Source organism: Alligator mississippiensis, chromosome 12 (genome assembly GCF_030867095.1).
Source record: "Alligator mississippiensis isolate rAllMis1 chromosome 12, rAllMis1, whole genome shotgun sequence".
NCBI classification, from domain to species: domain Eukaryota; kingdom Metazoa; phylum Chordata; order Crocodylia; family Alligatoridae; genus Alligator; species Alligator mississippiensis.
This window is the reverse complement of record NC_081835.1, coordinates 41943046-41957649: the sequence shown is the minus strand read 5'-3', so window position 1 is coordinate 41957649 and position 14604 is coordinate 41943046. Positions and strand designations below refer to the sequence as shown.

The following is a 14604-nucleotide window of genomic DNA, read 5'->3' as shown; positions in this document are numbered from 1 at the left end:
ATATTTTCTTTTCTTTTGGTACCAAGATTAGAATGCATCTGAGACTGAAGTTTAAATGTTGCCTATGTTTCAATGTTGCCCTGCCCCTGCATTACTGGCATACAAGATGGGGCAAGCAAAATGTTCCTTTTCTTTGGTAAGGACTACAGCTTGGATCCTCAGTCCTGGGCCAGCTGAGTCTGGGCCCCTTGCCAGCCAGGGCTGCTCTGACCTGGCTCAACATGTTGTGGTCCCAGGCACACATTCAAATGGCCTGCCCGAGAGCAATAAACTCCAGCACAGTATGCGCCAGAGTTTATTGCTGGGTGCTAATAGCACATGTAGATGCTCCCATTGAGTGCTTCCTCATTTTGCACCATTGACCTCGGCAGGCCTCAAGGTCGTGCAGTCAAACCAGGAGTTGAGAGATGTCTTCTTAGCAGCCTCATGCTTCTGAGACCTGCCCTTAGCTCTCACTGACAGTGCCCTGCCATGTACATCAGCTGGCATCACATCAGCTCTTGCAGCTGTTTTTTTTTTGACTACCTGTGGTTTTCTGAGCAAAGAAACCTGGATCAGACTCAGGGTGCAGAGGTAGCTCCAAGAGAAAAGTCCTCACTCTTAGACTTCATAAGGCATTGAATCCTTTTAGGAAAAGATCTATAAATACGCTCAGGAATCAAGCATGACCTTAACCAAAGCATACTAATGTATTAGACGTCCATCATCCATCAGTGTGATAGATTAAATTACCCATCTTGCAGTGTTGCCACGGTCATGCATTCTGGCATCCAGTATAGAAATTAAATTAAAACATCCCAGTTAGAAACCAGCCAGCATATCCTTAAAAGTGTGCTAATTCTGCTGGAGATGCTATTTACAAACAATAAAAGCCACGTCTCTTCAGGCATATGCCATCCTTCTGGCCATGGGCAATGGTGAAGGCACTGAGGTGTAGTCAGACAGTTCTGCGCTTTCTTTCTACCCTCAACTAGAAGCCCGTAATGTGAAGATGCATGTGGGCACTGCTGACTAAAATGCTCTCTAGCTCAAGCATGCTGGACAGGCAGCCACCAGCAGAAGAGTAAATAGGCGGGCTACTCATCTCACAGAATGCTGGCTACTGTAAGGTGAGTCGCCTCTTCCACTCTGAGTGTTCAGAACCCTGCACACTTTCAGTTACCTGGCACTCATGATAAATCTCCCCTTTGTACAGCCAGATCATCAGACTCATTTTCCTTGATAGTTTTATCCCCTCAGACAAACCCAACAGAGATCCGTCCATTACCTGGAAAGAACAGGAAAAGAAATGTCTCCAGGCCAGCATACGTGATTGCAACTGCTTCCTCTGGCTCTAACCAGGCCAAGTTGGACAGCTTCCTTCAGTAAACCTCAAGAACTCGTATGGATACTCCTGCATGAGTAGCCAGAAGCCTCTGGGCTCAGAAACCTCCAGAGAACCACAGTACCACAGCAGATGCATGGTGCCATTCAGAGCCCTTTGCAAGGGGATACAGCAATTTCTTGTTTTGCAGTTCATTCTAGAAAACCCAGGCTGAAGCAGAATGTTGAGGCAGGACCTACTCTGAGCTGCCAGCCTTTCTGGGCAAAGGAGAGTACTGACATGAAGCAGTCAATCTCAAGATGAAAGAAGTTTAATGTGAAAGGTCATCTGCTGTTGCTCAAGCACTGGGGGGGTTTCTGGGTGGGAGAGAGGTGCACACAGCCCATGACTCCCTTTTTGGTTTGTTTCATCCAGTTCTATCTACTAAGAAATCCAGTAACTGCTTGGGATAGAGCAGATATAGAGAAGGCTAAGAGTGTAGGTGGAACATCAGAGTCAATGTCCTGACACCCAGTCCCCCACCACAGACTGATCTTAGTGTGGAAAACAGCCCTGCAGCTGAGAGTTTCTGGTGTACCCTTCAAACCTGCCCTTTTCTTCCTGCAGATTGATGCATAAAGAGATTTCTGAGATTCTTTGCTCTCTGAGTATTGGTCTTTGCAGGTATGATCTAGAAGCAAAAGACGCATGTTGAGGAGTCTGTGATTCAATCCCCATAATTCCACTGGCTCCATGGGCAGCTGCTTCTCCTGCTATAGTGGCAGGAGAAGCAGATGGTGGTGATGTTTTCTGTTGTAGATTGCCTTCCTCCAGCATCCATTGTCTGTTGATTGGTTGAGCTTTTGTCTTCCATAGCTCTGTTTCTCCCAACGCATACTAAACAAAGAACTTGCTCTTGGTCTTCTCCAAGGCTTTACTCACAGCAACACCAAGCTTCTGGAGGTGATGGTACTCCAGCTGTGTTTCGGAACCAACTTGAGCCTAAAGGTGGTAGTATAGCATCCAAGATCTATTAAACAGAAACATCCTCGACAGCACTTTAGGGGCAGCTCCCTGTGCTGGAGGGAGGAGAGAAGGATCTACATTTCAATCCCAGTTGTCCCACATACTGGGGTAGCTTAGCAAGCCTTTTCCAATGCAGAGACATGGGCTGGATCCAGGCTTCATGTAAACTCCATTGAAACAAAGGGATTTGCATGGATTAGGCCTTTTATTTTTGGTTTTCAGTGAGATGAGAGTAGATGCCTGTAATCCCAGGTTTCTTATTTTAAGCAGTGGAGATGCTTCTGCCAGATAGTTGCACTTGTCTTCTCTCTTCCATCATGACTAGGGACCTAACCTAATAGGAGACTTGTTTATGCCCAAGTAGTTCCACAAGGTTGGAGTCTGACAGGCCACCCATGTGTTACCATCTTCATCTCGTTCTGTTGGGTGCTTGGGTCCTGGTGTCCACCCAAAGAACAAAGCAGTACCTGATCTACAGGCTTGAAAGTGGCTGAGGGATTGCTGCCTGACTATGTATCTTCTTTTCTTCAGATTGCTACCAAACATGCACCAGCAGTTTGATTAAGGGGTGTTATGTAATGAGCCTGTGTAGAGTAGGGGGAGCCTTGTGGGGGTGCTTTTATTGGGACTCAGACGTTCACAGGGTAGCACATGGATAATTCCAGTCTTGGGAGACATTCATTTTCCTAAATAGAGAGAGCTTCAAGTCCCTCCCAGGTTCTTACTGAGCTGGAGGCTAGTGTGAATTTTAAAGGACTCTTGTCTAACTTTGGTTTGAAACTTGAACTTTTTTGTAGTTTTTAATTGTTATTAGCTCTCCCTGCCCTTCAGACTGCCTCCGTTCAGACAAAAATGCAGGTGTTCAGTGGAAAAAAAATAAAAAGAAAACTTATTTTTGTCTATCCTGAGAAGGTATTAGACAGCTGCTGACTGTTAGTGAGGTCTTTCTACCCTGCCTCTTTGGCAGTAAACTGTCTGAGCTATCAGGTTTCCTAACTAGCCCTGGGACAAAATTTAAGGCTCTATTCTGGGTTTGACTCAGATACAATGGAGTCATCTCTAAATACTGTACATAATAAATTGGTACGGGGCTGGCTGGACAGATTGAACATGCTTATATGGAAACAAGAATGTTTGTTTAATTTGTGTCACCAGATAGACCAAATTTAACAGTAGCTCCCTGTAGCAATATCTGTTTATAGATGGTACATAATGGACACCTCTGTTTGAGTCTTTCTGAGAACTTTGTGAAATAAATGTTGTGTTAAAATACCTATTTGTTTCGCTGTTTAACTGAAGTGACTGCTTTTGATGCATCTTCTCAGAGAAGGGTTCACACCCTTTAACTACAATACAGGTGTTGGGAAACTAGCTCAAGTGGTGTCAGAAGGGAGTTACTACATTTGGAAGTGCACACAATACTTTCACCTTCCTCTGAGGTATCTGGGGCTATTTAGAAATGGGACCCTGCACTGGGTGGGGTACTGGTTTGATCCCACCTGGCAATTCCTTCCTGTGCTGTTTGTGGTGTACAGAGAGGGGGGCTGATGAGGGAAAATACCAAGAAACAAAGTGTTTCTGTAGCACATACTGTAAGAATTAGCATGCTCTGTTGCTGAGAATTAATCTCCAATCTTCGGAGGGAAACTGAGAAGTGGAGAAGGTAAAATGACACATTAAGGATATGTGATGTTGTCCATGGTATCCATGCTGGAAAGCTATGGAGATTGCTTTATAGCATGTATGGAAGATATCAAGTAATGACCTCCCCTCTGCCTCTTTGGCTCTAATTAACACTAGTGATGGAGCTTGGTGTCTAAGGTTTTTCATTATCTGCCCCTCTAGACTGCTGCTGCCCTTAGTCGGTTTCCTTGCCTGTGAGGATGGTGCTGGCTTCCTGTATCTCTGTCTCATTCACAGGCCTGGAAAAGTAGGTGAGTACAGGGATCTTAAGAGTTCTGTTTGCTGAAGAACCCACGTTTTCCTGTGACATACCAAAAGCGCAGTGAGCAGCACCATTTCTGCTTCCCCCCCTGCCCTGCTTCCCCTCCATGCAGAAATGGCACCACTTGCTGTGGGACACTTGCATTTTTGGTAGGTCACAGAAAACATAGATTTCTATGGGTTTTACATAGAGATTTTCCACTTTTTTTTTTTCCTGTGGAAAAACTAGGATCCCTGGTGATAGCTTTGGTCCTCTGAGAGGGCAAAGCTGGAAGAGTGAGGCTGGAATAGGTGTTGATCACTGAGGAGTGAGAAAAGCAGGAAATAGCCTTGGCTGCTGGTTCCTTATTCCCATCTCAGGATTCATGTTGCTACTGGTTTCCAGATCATTGAGCCTCCTCACCTGCATTAGCCACATGCATTTGGCAGGTACAGTCACTTGATTAGCCTTAAGATCTGTTCTTCAAGCAAAGCTAACAAGGATGGTTTGTGGCAGCTGGTGTAGTATCTTCCTGCATAACATGGGGCACATCTACACAAGACACTAACTGCACAGCAGCCAAATAATACTGCATAGTAGCATGTCACAGTACCAACAGTGCTAATATGCTTCTGTGCAGTATTATTAGACTACTACACAGTAGCGTCACTAAAAGGTGTTCACTGGCACTACTGAACAGGAACTCTGGTTACTGTGCATCTATTTAGTACTTGTATAATCAAGTACTGAATAAATGTGCAGTTACCACTGCACAGTAGTGTCTTGTGTAGATGTGCCCATGGACTAGAGATTGTTACCCAGGACTTTCTGCACCAAGTCCAGGTCTTGCATTTTCAAAAGACCATCCACTTTTGAGGTAAGCATCAAAAGGGATGATGGAATACCCTGCGGTGTGATTAGTAGGGGCGCTACTATGAGCCACCCACCTCACTGTGCCTGACCAAAACCCCACTTCATGTGTTTCTTTTGGGGCGCCTACCTCCAGCTGACCCCCTTCCTGGAGCACACCCACAAGCCTGGGGTAATCGCCGACACCACCCGGGCTGTGGTCTCTGTTAGGCCTCTGTGCAGGTACATACCCCCTGCAGACCTTGGGGGTGCTTTGCCCTCTGGTAGTATTTCTGGGTGCTCCTTATAGCCTGGAGCCACCCAGGAAGTTTTCAGGTAGGGATGAATCGGATAATCAGCCACGGTCTGCTAGGAGCAAAAAGGCCTGTTGTTTTCCCCCATCCCGCCTAAAGCATTTACAGCTAGACGTGTTGTAACATAGCTTTTATTAACCAGGGAAGGGAAAAATGGGAGAGGGGTAGAAGACAGAGGAGTATTAAAGAAAATGCCTTGAGCAAAACAGAATGGACTTGTTGGCCTTTTAACATGTGGCTAAAGATGCATAACCCTAATTTACTGGCTAAGTTTCAGGTAAGTACTTAAATATACATCCAGAGAATTCTGGAGGCCCATGCTTCGGTGTGTGTTTCCAGAATGCCTGCTGGAGGAAGTCCCTGCAGACCAGGTGAACTGACCCCTAAATAACTTTTCTGACCTCATCACCTGGTTCCAACCAGAATCAAGCATCATCTGAACACTGCTTATGTAGCCCAGTCCTTTTAAAACTCATCAGCAACCCGTGGTGGAGTGACCAGTGTCACAAAACTGATCTCACAGGTTTCTTGGTGGGAGCCTTAACACAAAGGATCTGGACACAGTAAGGGCGGGGGGGGGGGGGAAGGAAGCAAAGCATACAGCCCAAACAAGACACACAGCAAAACAGGGACAGACAGAAGCCATTTCTTCACCTCCCCCACCCCCACACCCCTTTGCTTTTAAAAGCCAGTGCCCATTGCTTTACAGAGCTGTAGGCACTGGCATTTCTTGTTCAGGGAGGTTACCTTCATTACCTAAAAAGAAAAAAACAAATAGCAACACGTAAGGCTAACTATAACAACAGAAAAGGTTGGGGTGTCCAAGTGTCAGAGCGCTTTGGGGTGTTTCTGCATTTTCCAGCCTATTAACCTGAGTCGTGTCTGGACAGCAAGTCTGCTACCACATTCTGGCTTCCCTTGACGTGTTCCATTGTCATGTTGCACTCCTGAAGCTGCCATGCCCATCTTTGTAGCTTGGTGTTGGTGTTCTGCATTGTCTGTAGCCATTGAAGTGGGGCATGGTCTGATAGGACTGTGAACTGCTGTCACCTCAAATAGGGCCTCCGCTTGTTCAGCACCCAGATGATTGCCTAACACTCCTGTATAGGCAACAGGTTCCACTCATGGGAAACCAACTTCTGGCTTAAGTATGCCATGGGGTGTCATGTCCCTTTGTGCTCCTAAAGGAGTACAGCTTCAAATCCAGTGTCCGAGGCCTCCACCTGCACCAGGTCCTCCGGGTCCTGGACTGCAAGGAGTACAGTGGCAGTGTACGCTGACAGGATCAGCTGCACCGCCAGCTCCTGGAGCATCAACCCCACCACCTGCCTCCACAGGCGGACAAGAAAGGGCTCCAGGACCAAGGCATACAGGTGGCCTGACAGCAGGCAGCCTTGATGCATCCCTCACTTGAACGGGATGGGTTCCATCAGGGTACAGTTGAGCTTCACCAAACACTCTGCAGAGGTGTACAGCACCTGGAGAGCCCGCACAAAGTGGGGCCCAAAGTCGAAGGCCTGTAGCATGCCTGTGAGGTACCTGTGATCCACCCTATCAAATGCCTTCTCTTTGTCCAGGGACAGGAGGGTGAAAGACAGGCCCTCCCTACACACCACCTCTGGGAGGTCCTGAACCAAGTACAGGTTGTCAAAAATGGAACATCTGGGCACTGTGTATGTCTGGTTGGGATGGATCGTGTCCACCAGCATGGACTGCAAGTGCAGTGAGATGACCTTCGCTGCCACCTTGCAGTCAGTGCAGAGGAGGGACATGGGATGCCAGTTCCTCAGGTTGCAGGGGCCCCCCTTCTTCAGCAGGAGGGTCAGTATGGCCCTTTGGCACAACAGGGGGAACTCCCCACTTCCCTCAGATTTGGCCCAGACCTCAGCAAAGTCTGGGCCGAGGATGTCCCAGCAGGCCCGGTAGAGCTCCATGGTTAGCCCATCAATGCCTAGTGCCTTGTTGCCAGGCATCAGGTGGAGGGCAGCTGAAAACTTGGACAGGGTGAGAGGAGCCTTCAGCCAGTCCCGGTCATGCATGCTGACCTGCGGGAGTCCCTGCCACGGGGTCCAGCAGGCTTTGGCATTGGTCACATCCAGGGAGAAGAGCTCTTTGTAGACAGCTCACGTGCACTGGCACATCTCATCTGGATCTGTGAGAGGGGTGCCATTGCCTACCAGAAGGTAGGTGATGTACTTCTTGGCCCCCTGCCTCCTCTCCAGGGCATAGAAGAAGCAGGAGCCATGATCCATCTCCCAGAAAAGCTGGACATGCAAATAGACAAACACCATGTGCGTGGTGGTCATCCAGAGTGCAGAGCTCTTCCTGACTCTCTTGACACTCTCCACAGAGGGACAGGTTGGCTGGGTCAGTGGCCAGGTGCCTCTCCAGCTCCAGCACTTCCTGTTTGAGCTGCTCCTGGACTACCTCCCTCTGCCGGCTGTGCCCCCAAGTGTAGCCATGGCAAAAAAGCTGGACACGTACCTTCCCCATGTCCCAACATCTCCGAACTGAGGGGAAAGCTGCCCATTGCTCCCTCCAGGCCAGCCAGAACTCTTGGAAGGCCTCCCTGAAGCCCATGTCCTCCAGCGGACTGGCATTAAAATGCCAGTAGGCCAACCCCAGATGCGTGGTCCCCAGCACGGCCTGGGCCCAGACAAGGTGGTGATCACTGAAGGGGGTTGGCTGGATACCAAAGGAGTGAGCCTGGGTAAAGTGTGGCAGTGAGATATAAATTTGGCCCAACCAGGAGTGGCATGCCTGCTCCTCCCCCACCCTCATGTAGGTGAAGGCAGGGGGGGGCATTAAGATGACAGGCACGCCAGATGTCCACCAGGGAGTATTCTGTCAGGATCTCCCCGAGGACACCCATGGCAGCCTGGTTCTGCTCCCTGCCTGATCGGTCTCACGCGTCCAGGGTGACATTGAAGTCCCCACCAAGGATCAGGCACTCATGAAGGTTGAAGGTGCCAATGTAGTTGGCCGCCTGGAGGAAAAAAATCCACCAACTCCAGGTCTTTGCAGGGGTATACATGTTCAGAAGGTTCAGGACCAGCCCCTTCACTTGGACCTGGAGGTGCAGTAGGCAGCCCAGCACCACCTCAATGTCCTGGAGAACCTCTGGCTGGAAGCCTGGGGAGAACGGGGTAGCCACCCCGCAAGTGGTGGCTGAGAGGTCACTAAAAAAGACCCTGTCTCCCCACTCCAGCCGCCAGTTAGGCTCATTGGCTAGAGTCATCAGGGTCTCCTGCAAGAATACCATGGGGTACCGCCCCCTCCTGAAGGAAGGAGAGCACCTGGCATCTCCAGAAACCCTTCCTGCAGCCTTGGACGTTCAGGGTTGCGATCTTAAATGACCTCATGGCTGGTGAGGGGCAGTGAAGTAGATGGTTCAGCAGGGGCCTTGCATGCCCCAGGTATTGCAGCTCTTGGGCCCCTAGTCTTCCCTTGCCAGCACCTTCACAGTGGCGAGGACATTGTCAAAATCTCCCCAGTGGTCCAAGGCAAGCTGCACCTTGCTGGTGGACTGCTGGGTGTACTCGTAGTCAAGAAATGCAAGTAGCTCCCCCCTGGGGACCACCGAGACTGAGAGGTCTGTAGGCTCCATAGAGTCTGCCAGTTCTTGAGCATCCTTCTCCTGGTCCTGGAGCTCAGCGGGCTCCTCAGGCACTGTCTGAACCCCCCCAGTCCACTAAGACCCTGGACTCTCGTTGGGATTGGGAGAGCTCTAAAGCCCCTCGGGATAGGGGTGCTGGTAAGCGTGGGGGCGAGGCTCCCTCACAAGATGGCAGGGTAGAGCTAGAGCTCTGGGGGGTCTGTGTGGGGTCCTGACAAGATTGGCCTGTTGATCAGGGGACAGCACCCGGACCCCCTCTGGTGTGGGACCATAGGGCAGGCTGGTAGTAAGGTTTTTCTGGGAGAGGTGGGGAGGAGACCCGTCAGGCACTGGGGTGGCATCGGTGCCTGCCTCAAGGTCCTGGGGAAGGGTATCTTCTGCCTCAGGACTCACTGGGGTGAACTGCAGGGCCTCTGTCTCCCCCAGATCATCAGAGGGAGGGCTCCACTGCCAGACCCTCCATTGCATCAGCCCTGGCCAGCAGAGTGAGGGGCTTCCTTCAGGGGCTCCTGCTTGGGACTGTCCAGCAGCCCCAAAGCCTCCTCCACTGGGATCACCTGTTTTAACTTTCCCAGGGGTGGGGTGTCAGGCACAGCAGAGGAGGCACCAGGAACCTGGGCCGCTCTTTCCCCCCCCACCATGTGGTGTTCTTGGGAGGGAAGGGAGGTTCTCCACTTCAGAGGGCTCCAGCTGCGCCCAAGCCTTCCTCTTGACTTTGTGCTCAGAGAGGACCTGCACCCACTCAGCCATGGGGTAGTCTTCAGGCGGACAGGCTCCATTAGGAGAAGGTGAGGGTTGGGGGGGCAGTTACAGCTGGGGGTAGGGGGGGGTCCTGCTCCCTGTCTCCCCTTGGCTGCTGCTCCCCTCCCCAACTCTGCCAAACTTGGAATCTGCCAAACTTGGTTGGGGGGCAGGGACCCCTGAGATCATGGGGGGGCTGAGTGTTGTGGCTGGGGTACCAGGGTGGCCTGAGGGGGGAGGGGTGCTGGTGGCAGAGGTACCCCTCACACCAGTGGGACCTGCGAATGCACTCCCCATCCAGCCCCTGGGGCACTTGTGACACAAGTGCCCTGGGGCATGGTACCAGAAGCACCTCAGGTCCCCCAGCATATAGAACACCCTCACCAAGGCCCCCTGAAAAGGAATCGCCAGGCACCCCTCAGCTTCCAGCCATGGTCCAGCCGTCAACTGGATTATGACATGGTGACAGAATTAGTGCACGTAGCAGGGGCTGGGGGTCTCGGCACCCCAGCAAGAGGGCCACCACCAGGGAGATAACCCTCCCCAGGATTTGGAGCTGGGGGAGCAGGGCCCAATTAGGGATATAGGGTGGAACAGAGCTGAGGACCACCCAGGTCCCCAGCTCTTCTAGGGGCTCAAGGGGGATGTACTCGCCCTCTACCATGAGCCTCCTCTCCACAGCTTTTTGTGTGGCGGCCTCCAAGGCAAGGAAAAAAAAACCTTGCCATAAAAGGGGGAGGATGCCATGATCTTGGGGGCCCCACCACCCAAGCCAGGGCCTGCACCCAGGTCTCAAAGTGCAAGTTCTCCCACTTGGGTAGTTGGCACTTCACCCCATGCCTGTGGGTGAGTACTGGAAAGGGGGCCCTGCAGCCCAAGCTGGAAGGGCCAGTGGTTGAGGGTCCAGGCCTCATGCCTGTGGGTTGCCCGCAGCTGCCTGTGCATAGTTGCAGTTCCCCCGCTGGGGGGTTGTGTTGGTGGGGCCAGAGCTAGGGCCAGGGACAGGCTGAGTGAGTGGGCTGGCTGGTCTAGGCTTGGGGGCAGGGGGACAGGTGCTGGCCCCAGCCTCTAGCTCCCCCCAGGGGGAGCTGGGCAGGGTTATTTTGCCCCAAGTAGTACAACTTGCCCCACACCAAAGTGCATGTCCGGGCACGTGTGGTAAAGGAAAAATCCCCAGCTCAAATTTGTGCTGCTCCTATTTGACGTGCCTGAATGTGTGGACATGCCCCATGAGTGAATTTTGCAAACACTTACTCTGCAGAGGAAAGGTAAGATCCAGGAATCCTGGCAGGAAGGGAGTGTATTTTAGTAGACACAGGTTATTCCCTCCAACTTGTGTGTCCTGGTGTTCTCTCTCTCATCCCAGTCCTGTTCTTTTTTGCTTCCTCAGTCTCGATTTCTATTCTTTGTGCTTCTTATCTTAGTCTCCCTGGAGAAGCAAGAGATTGAGACTAGAAGGCTCCACTCTTCAACACCCAGGTGTGCTCCCATCGACAAGTCCCTTCCCATTTCCATAACTCCTCATCTGATCTGTCTCCTCTCATCTCCCCCAGCTCCTTGCCCCTTCTACCTGATTAGTCCCAATTATCCCACACCCACTCTAGCTCATTGTCAGATATATTTGTTCCTTCCATTCTACTTTTCCTGACTAATCCCTTCAGCCAGTATATTTTGACCTTTGCCCAGCAAGCCCCAATCTTCTTAAATTTCCAACTGCACTTGCACTAAACTCTTGCAATCCTCTGCCTCTCCCCACCCCGGTTTTGGCATCCTTTGCATATGTTGTGAAGGGACTACCACTGAGAATATAGGAGGAACAGGCTTCCTGCCCACATGTCTGATGCCCAGATCTGACCTGGCTGAGAGCAACCATTACAAAGTTCATCTTTTTAACATTTTGTTCTCAGGCTGGATGATGATCAGTGGAAGTGGAACCTCCTCAGTTCTAGTAACTGGGAGGGAGTGGAGCATAGGCAGTCAGGACAGGATGTGCAAAGACTTCAGTGGCTAAAACGGAAGTCACGTGCAAATTGACTAGCCAAAGTCCTAAAACTTGACTATATATGGTCAAAGTTTAGATAGCAATGTTCCTGTCCTGCAGACCAACTGCCAAATCTCAAGCCTTGCTTCAAAGCACAGAGATACTACAGCTGGCTTAAAAAAAAAATCCAACATTTTTTTTTTTTAATTTGAGGAAACCAGTGTATTTTCCTCAGCATCATTCAGGGAAACAGCTGAATTATTTGGGTTTAGATATTCCCTAAGAGTTCCTCAATGCCAGAGGTTCTGGAGCTAGATGTAGTTTGGCAAAGAAATGCAGTGAGTAAGGAAGGGTGGGCAATACCTAAAGCGGGAGGGAGGGAGGGGGGCACTTTATGCTCTGTCCCCTATCCCTTCCCTCCCCTGCAGCCATGTGTTTGTACACACACTGTGCGTAAATGTGTATGTATGTGTACAACATTCTGGGAAATGCAGTGTCTGCTGCTGGAGGAAGATCATAGAGCAGTGGTGGGCAATTATTTCAACTGGAGGGCCGCTTAATGAGTTTTGGTGAGCTGTGGAGGGCCACAAGGATAGCCCCACCCCTTAACAGGTGCCCCGCCCCCTTGCTCACCATCTTAGAACTGGAAGTCCTGCCCCTAATCCCTGACTTTGCCACTGGAAGGCGTTCCCTTTGCCCCTGAAATGCTCCTGGGGCGGGGGGAGGGGGGGGTTGCTATCTTGGAACCCAAAACCCCCCCAAATAATATACTAAAAGTCAAATGCCTACTATAACATATTTTAATTTTATTACATGATTTGTAATGTTTGTGTAGTGTATATAGAGGTGATTGCATAATAGCTCAAAAATAAACTCTTTCTCTTGTATATTGTGTGTGAGAGAGTGTGTGGGGTGTGGTTGTGGGGTGTGTGTGTGGTTTGTGAGAGGGTGTGGTTGTGTGTGGGAGGCGGTGTAGGGTATGCTGTGGAGTGTGTGTATATGTTGGGGGAGGTTGTAGGGGCCGGGTGTCGGTGTGTGGGATTTGGGGGTGTGAGGGAACCTAGGGGCAGCGTGGGGCTTTGCATGGCTCCAGCTAGAGATGCACATGGCAGCAAGGAGTGGGGCCAGGCTGGGCTGCCTCCATCACATGGGGCTCCCCATGGCACACACGCATCTCCCAGCACTCACACGCCACTTGGGGGAAGACCTACGCAGTGCAGCCAGGTGTCTTTCCTGCTCCCTGCCACCACAGAAGCAGAGGGCAGGGCTCCCCACTATTTCGGGCAGAGTCCTGGGACTTGCACATGGTGGCAGGTGTTATGCACACAGGATGTACAGTGTGAATTAAAAACAAGCCAGAATCTTATCAGGGGATAAGGCACAATGCCACATTTATTGGAACATAAAACATAAAACATGCAACATGAAAAGAATAAAGAACAGTAAGTTTATTTGCTTCACTCATTCCCATGCATACTCATTCATTCATTCATTCATTCATTCAAAAGAGACAAGCACACACACACACAGATAGCTAGACAGTCCTGCAAAGGTTAAGGTGTTACCAAGTTCTAAAGTTGCTCAGGTCAGCCTGGTGACTGGCCAGACTGACCAGAGTGATGGTGTCAGGTCTTGTTGGACATGCCCAAAACTCCTTCTCGCAGGTGGAAAAGACCCAAAGCCTTGTCTTTGTGTTCGTTCTTTATAATGATAGCTGTCCATACAAGCCTATGGATTCTGTTGAGTCAGACATGAAGGTTATCCTCCTTGTCCTGTTGGCAGGCTGGCGTTGGTAAAACATGATATTCTGGTTTTGTAATCTGCAGTCTTCAGGGGTGGGTGGCACTGCTTGCAATCTTCTGCCATCAGGGTGAAGCATGATCCAGTATTTGGTAATCCTTAGCTGCTGAGTCGACATCGCTGCAGCCTTTAACCGTTAAACCACAAAAGGCTATTTTCACCTGCTGCAAGAGGACTGTCTTCCTCCATGTTGTCACATACATACATCATTCACTCTTTTATTACCTCTTTCCACATATGCCAGACATGCCACAAACCCTTACACAGGTGTTTTCCTTATACTGAATTTAAGTTTTAAAGTCGTGAGAACATTAGGTCAAATATGTCTAAAATCATGAGACCAATATGTCCAATATATTTATGCTAAGCAATAAGAAATTTAAAAAAGATGGTTAATTCCAGAACACTAATAATGACTGATCAAATTATTATAAAAAGTAGATCACAACAAAACTAACTTTATCTTAATGGTTAAATATTTCATTGCATAAAAAGAAAAATAACAATATAGGCGATCAAAGCAATTATAGTCACTGCAATACTAAACAGGGAGCAAGGAAGGCAGCCAGCTCCATCGCACAGGGCTTCCCCTTGGTGGTGCACGAGTGAGCTGCACAAGCACCGTAGGGAGTCCCATGCAATAGAGACGGGCTGGCCTGACTGCACTCCTTGCTGCCATATGCAGCTCTGGCCAGAGCCACACACCACTGGTCAGCAGTGCCTGTGTGGGCCATGAGTGCCAGGAGGGCCTGCTGCTGCTGGAAGCAGGGGGAGCTGTGCCATGGGGAGAGTGTGGGAGAAGTCCCCACATCCCCCCCACCTTCCCTTGCTCCCACACCCTGCCCACCCAAGCTCCATACTCCCGCTACCCCCGTGCACAGGCTCTGCACTTCTGACAGCTCCAGTCCCATGCTCCCTGCCCCCACCCAGCTGCAGCTCCCCCACTACTCCCTGCCTCAACTGCAGCTCCCTCCACTCCTGCCACTTTCCTACCTGCTGCCTGGAGCGAGTGCTGCAGCAGGGAGATGAGGAGGAGCCACTGAATGCTGG

The 14604-nt window shown here is 50.4% G+C and overlaps 1 protein-coding gene across 6 annotated transcripts in view; it reads left to right on the top strand.

The window, feature by feature from the left end:
• TRAIP (TRAF interacting protein) overlaps positions 1-3601 on the top strand; it is a 33383-nt gene extending 29782 nt beyond the window's left edge. For all 6 annotated transcript variants that reach the window (XM_019497016.2, XM_006267185.4, XM_019497017.2 and 3 more), the window contains one exon: positions 1240-3601. In XM_019497016.2, coding sequence (XP_019352561.1) covers positions 1240-1368 — 129 coding nt within the window. In that variant the 3' untranslated portion in view covers positions 1369-3601. The remainder of the gene's footprint in view (positions 1-1239) is intronic.
• Positions 3602-14604: the final 11003 nt, after the last annotated feature.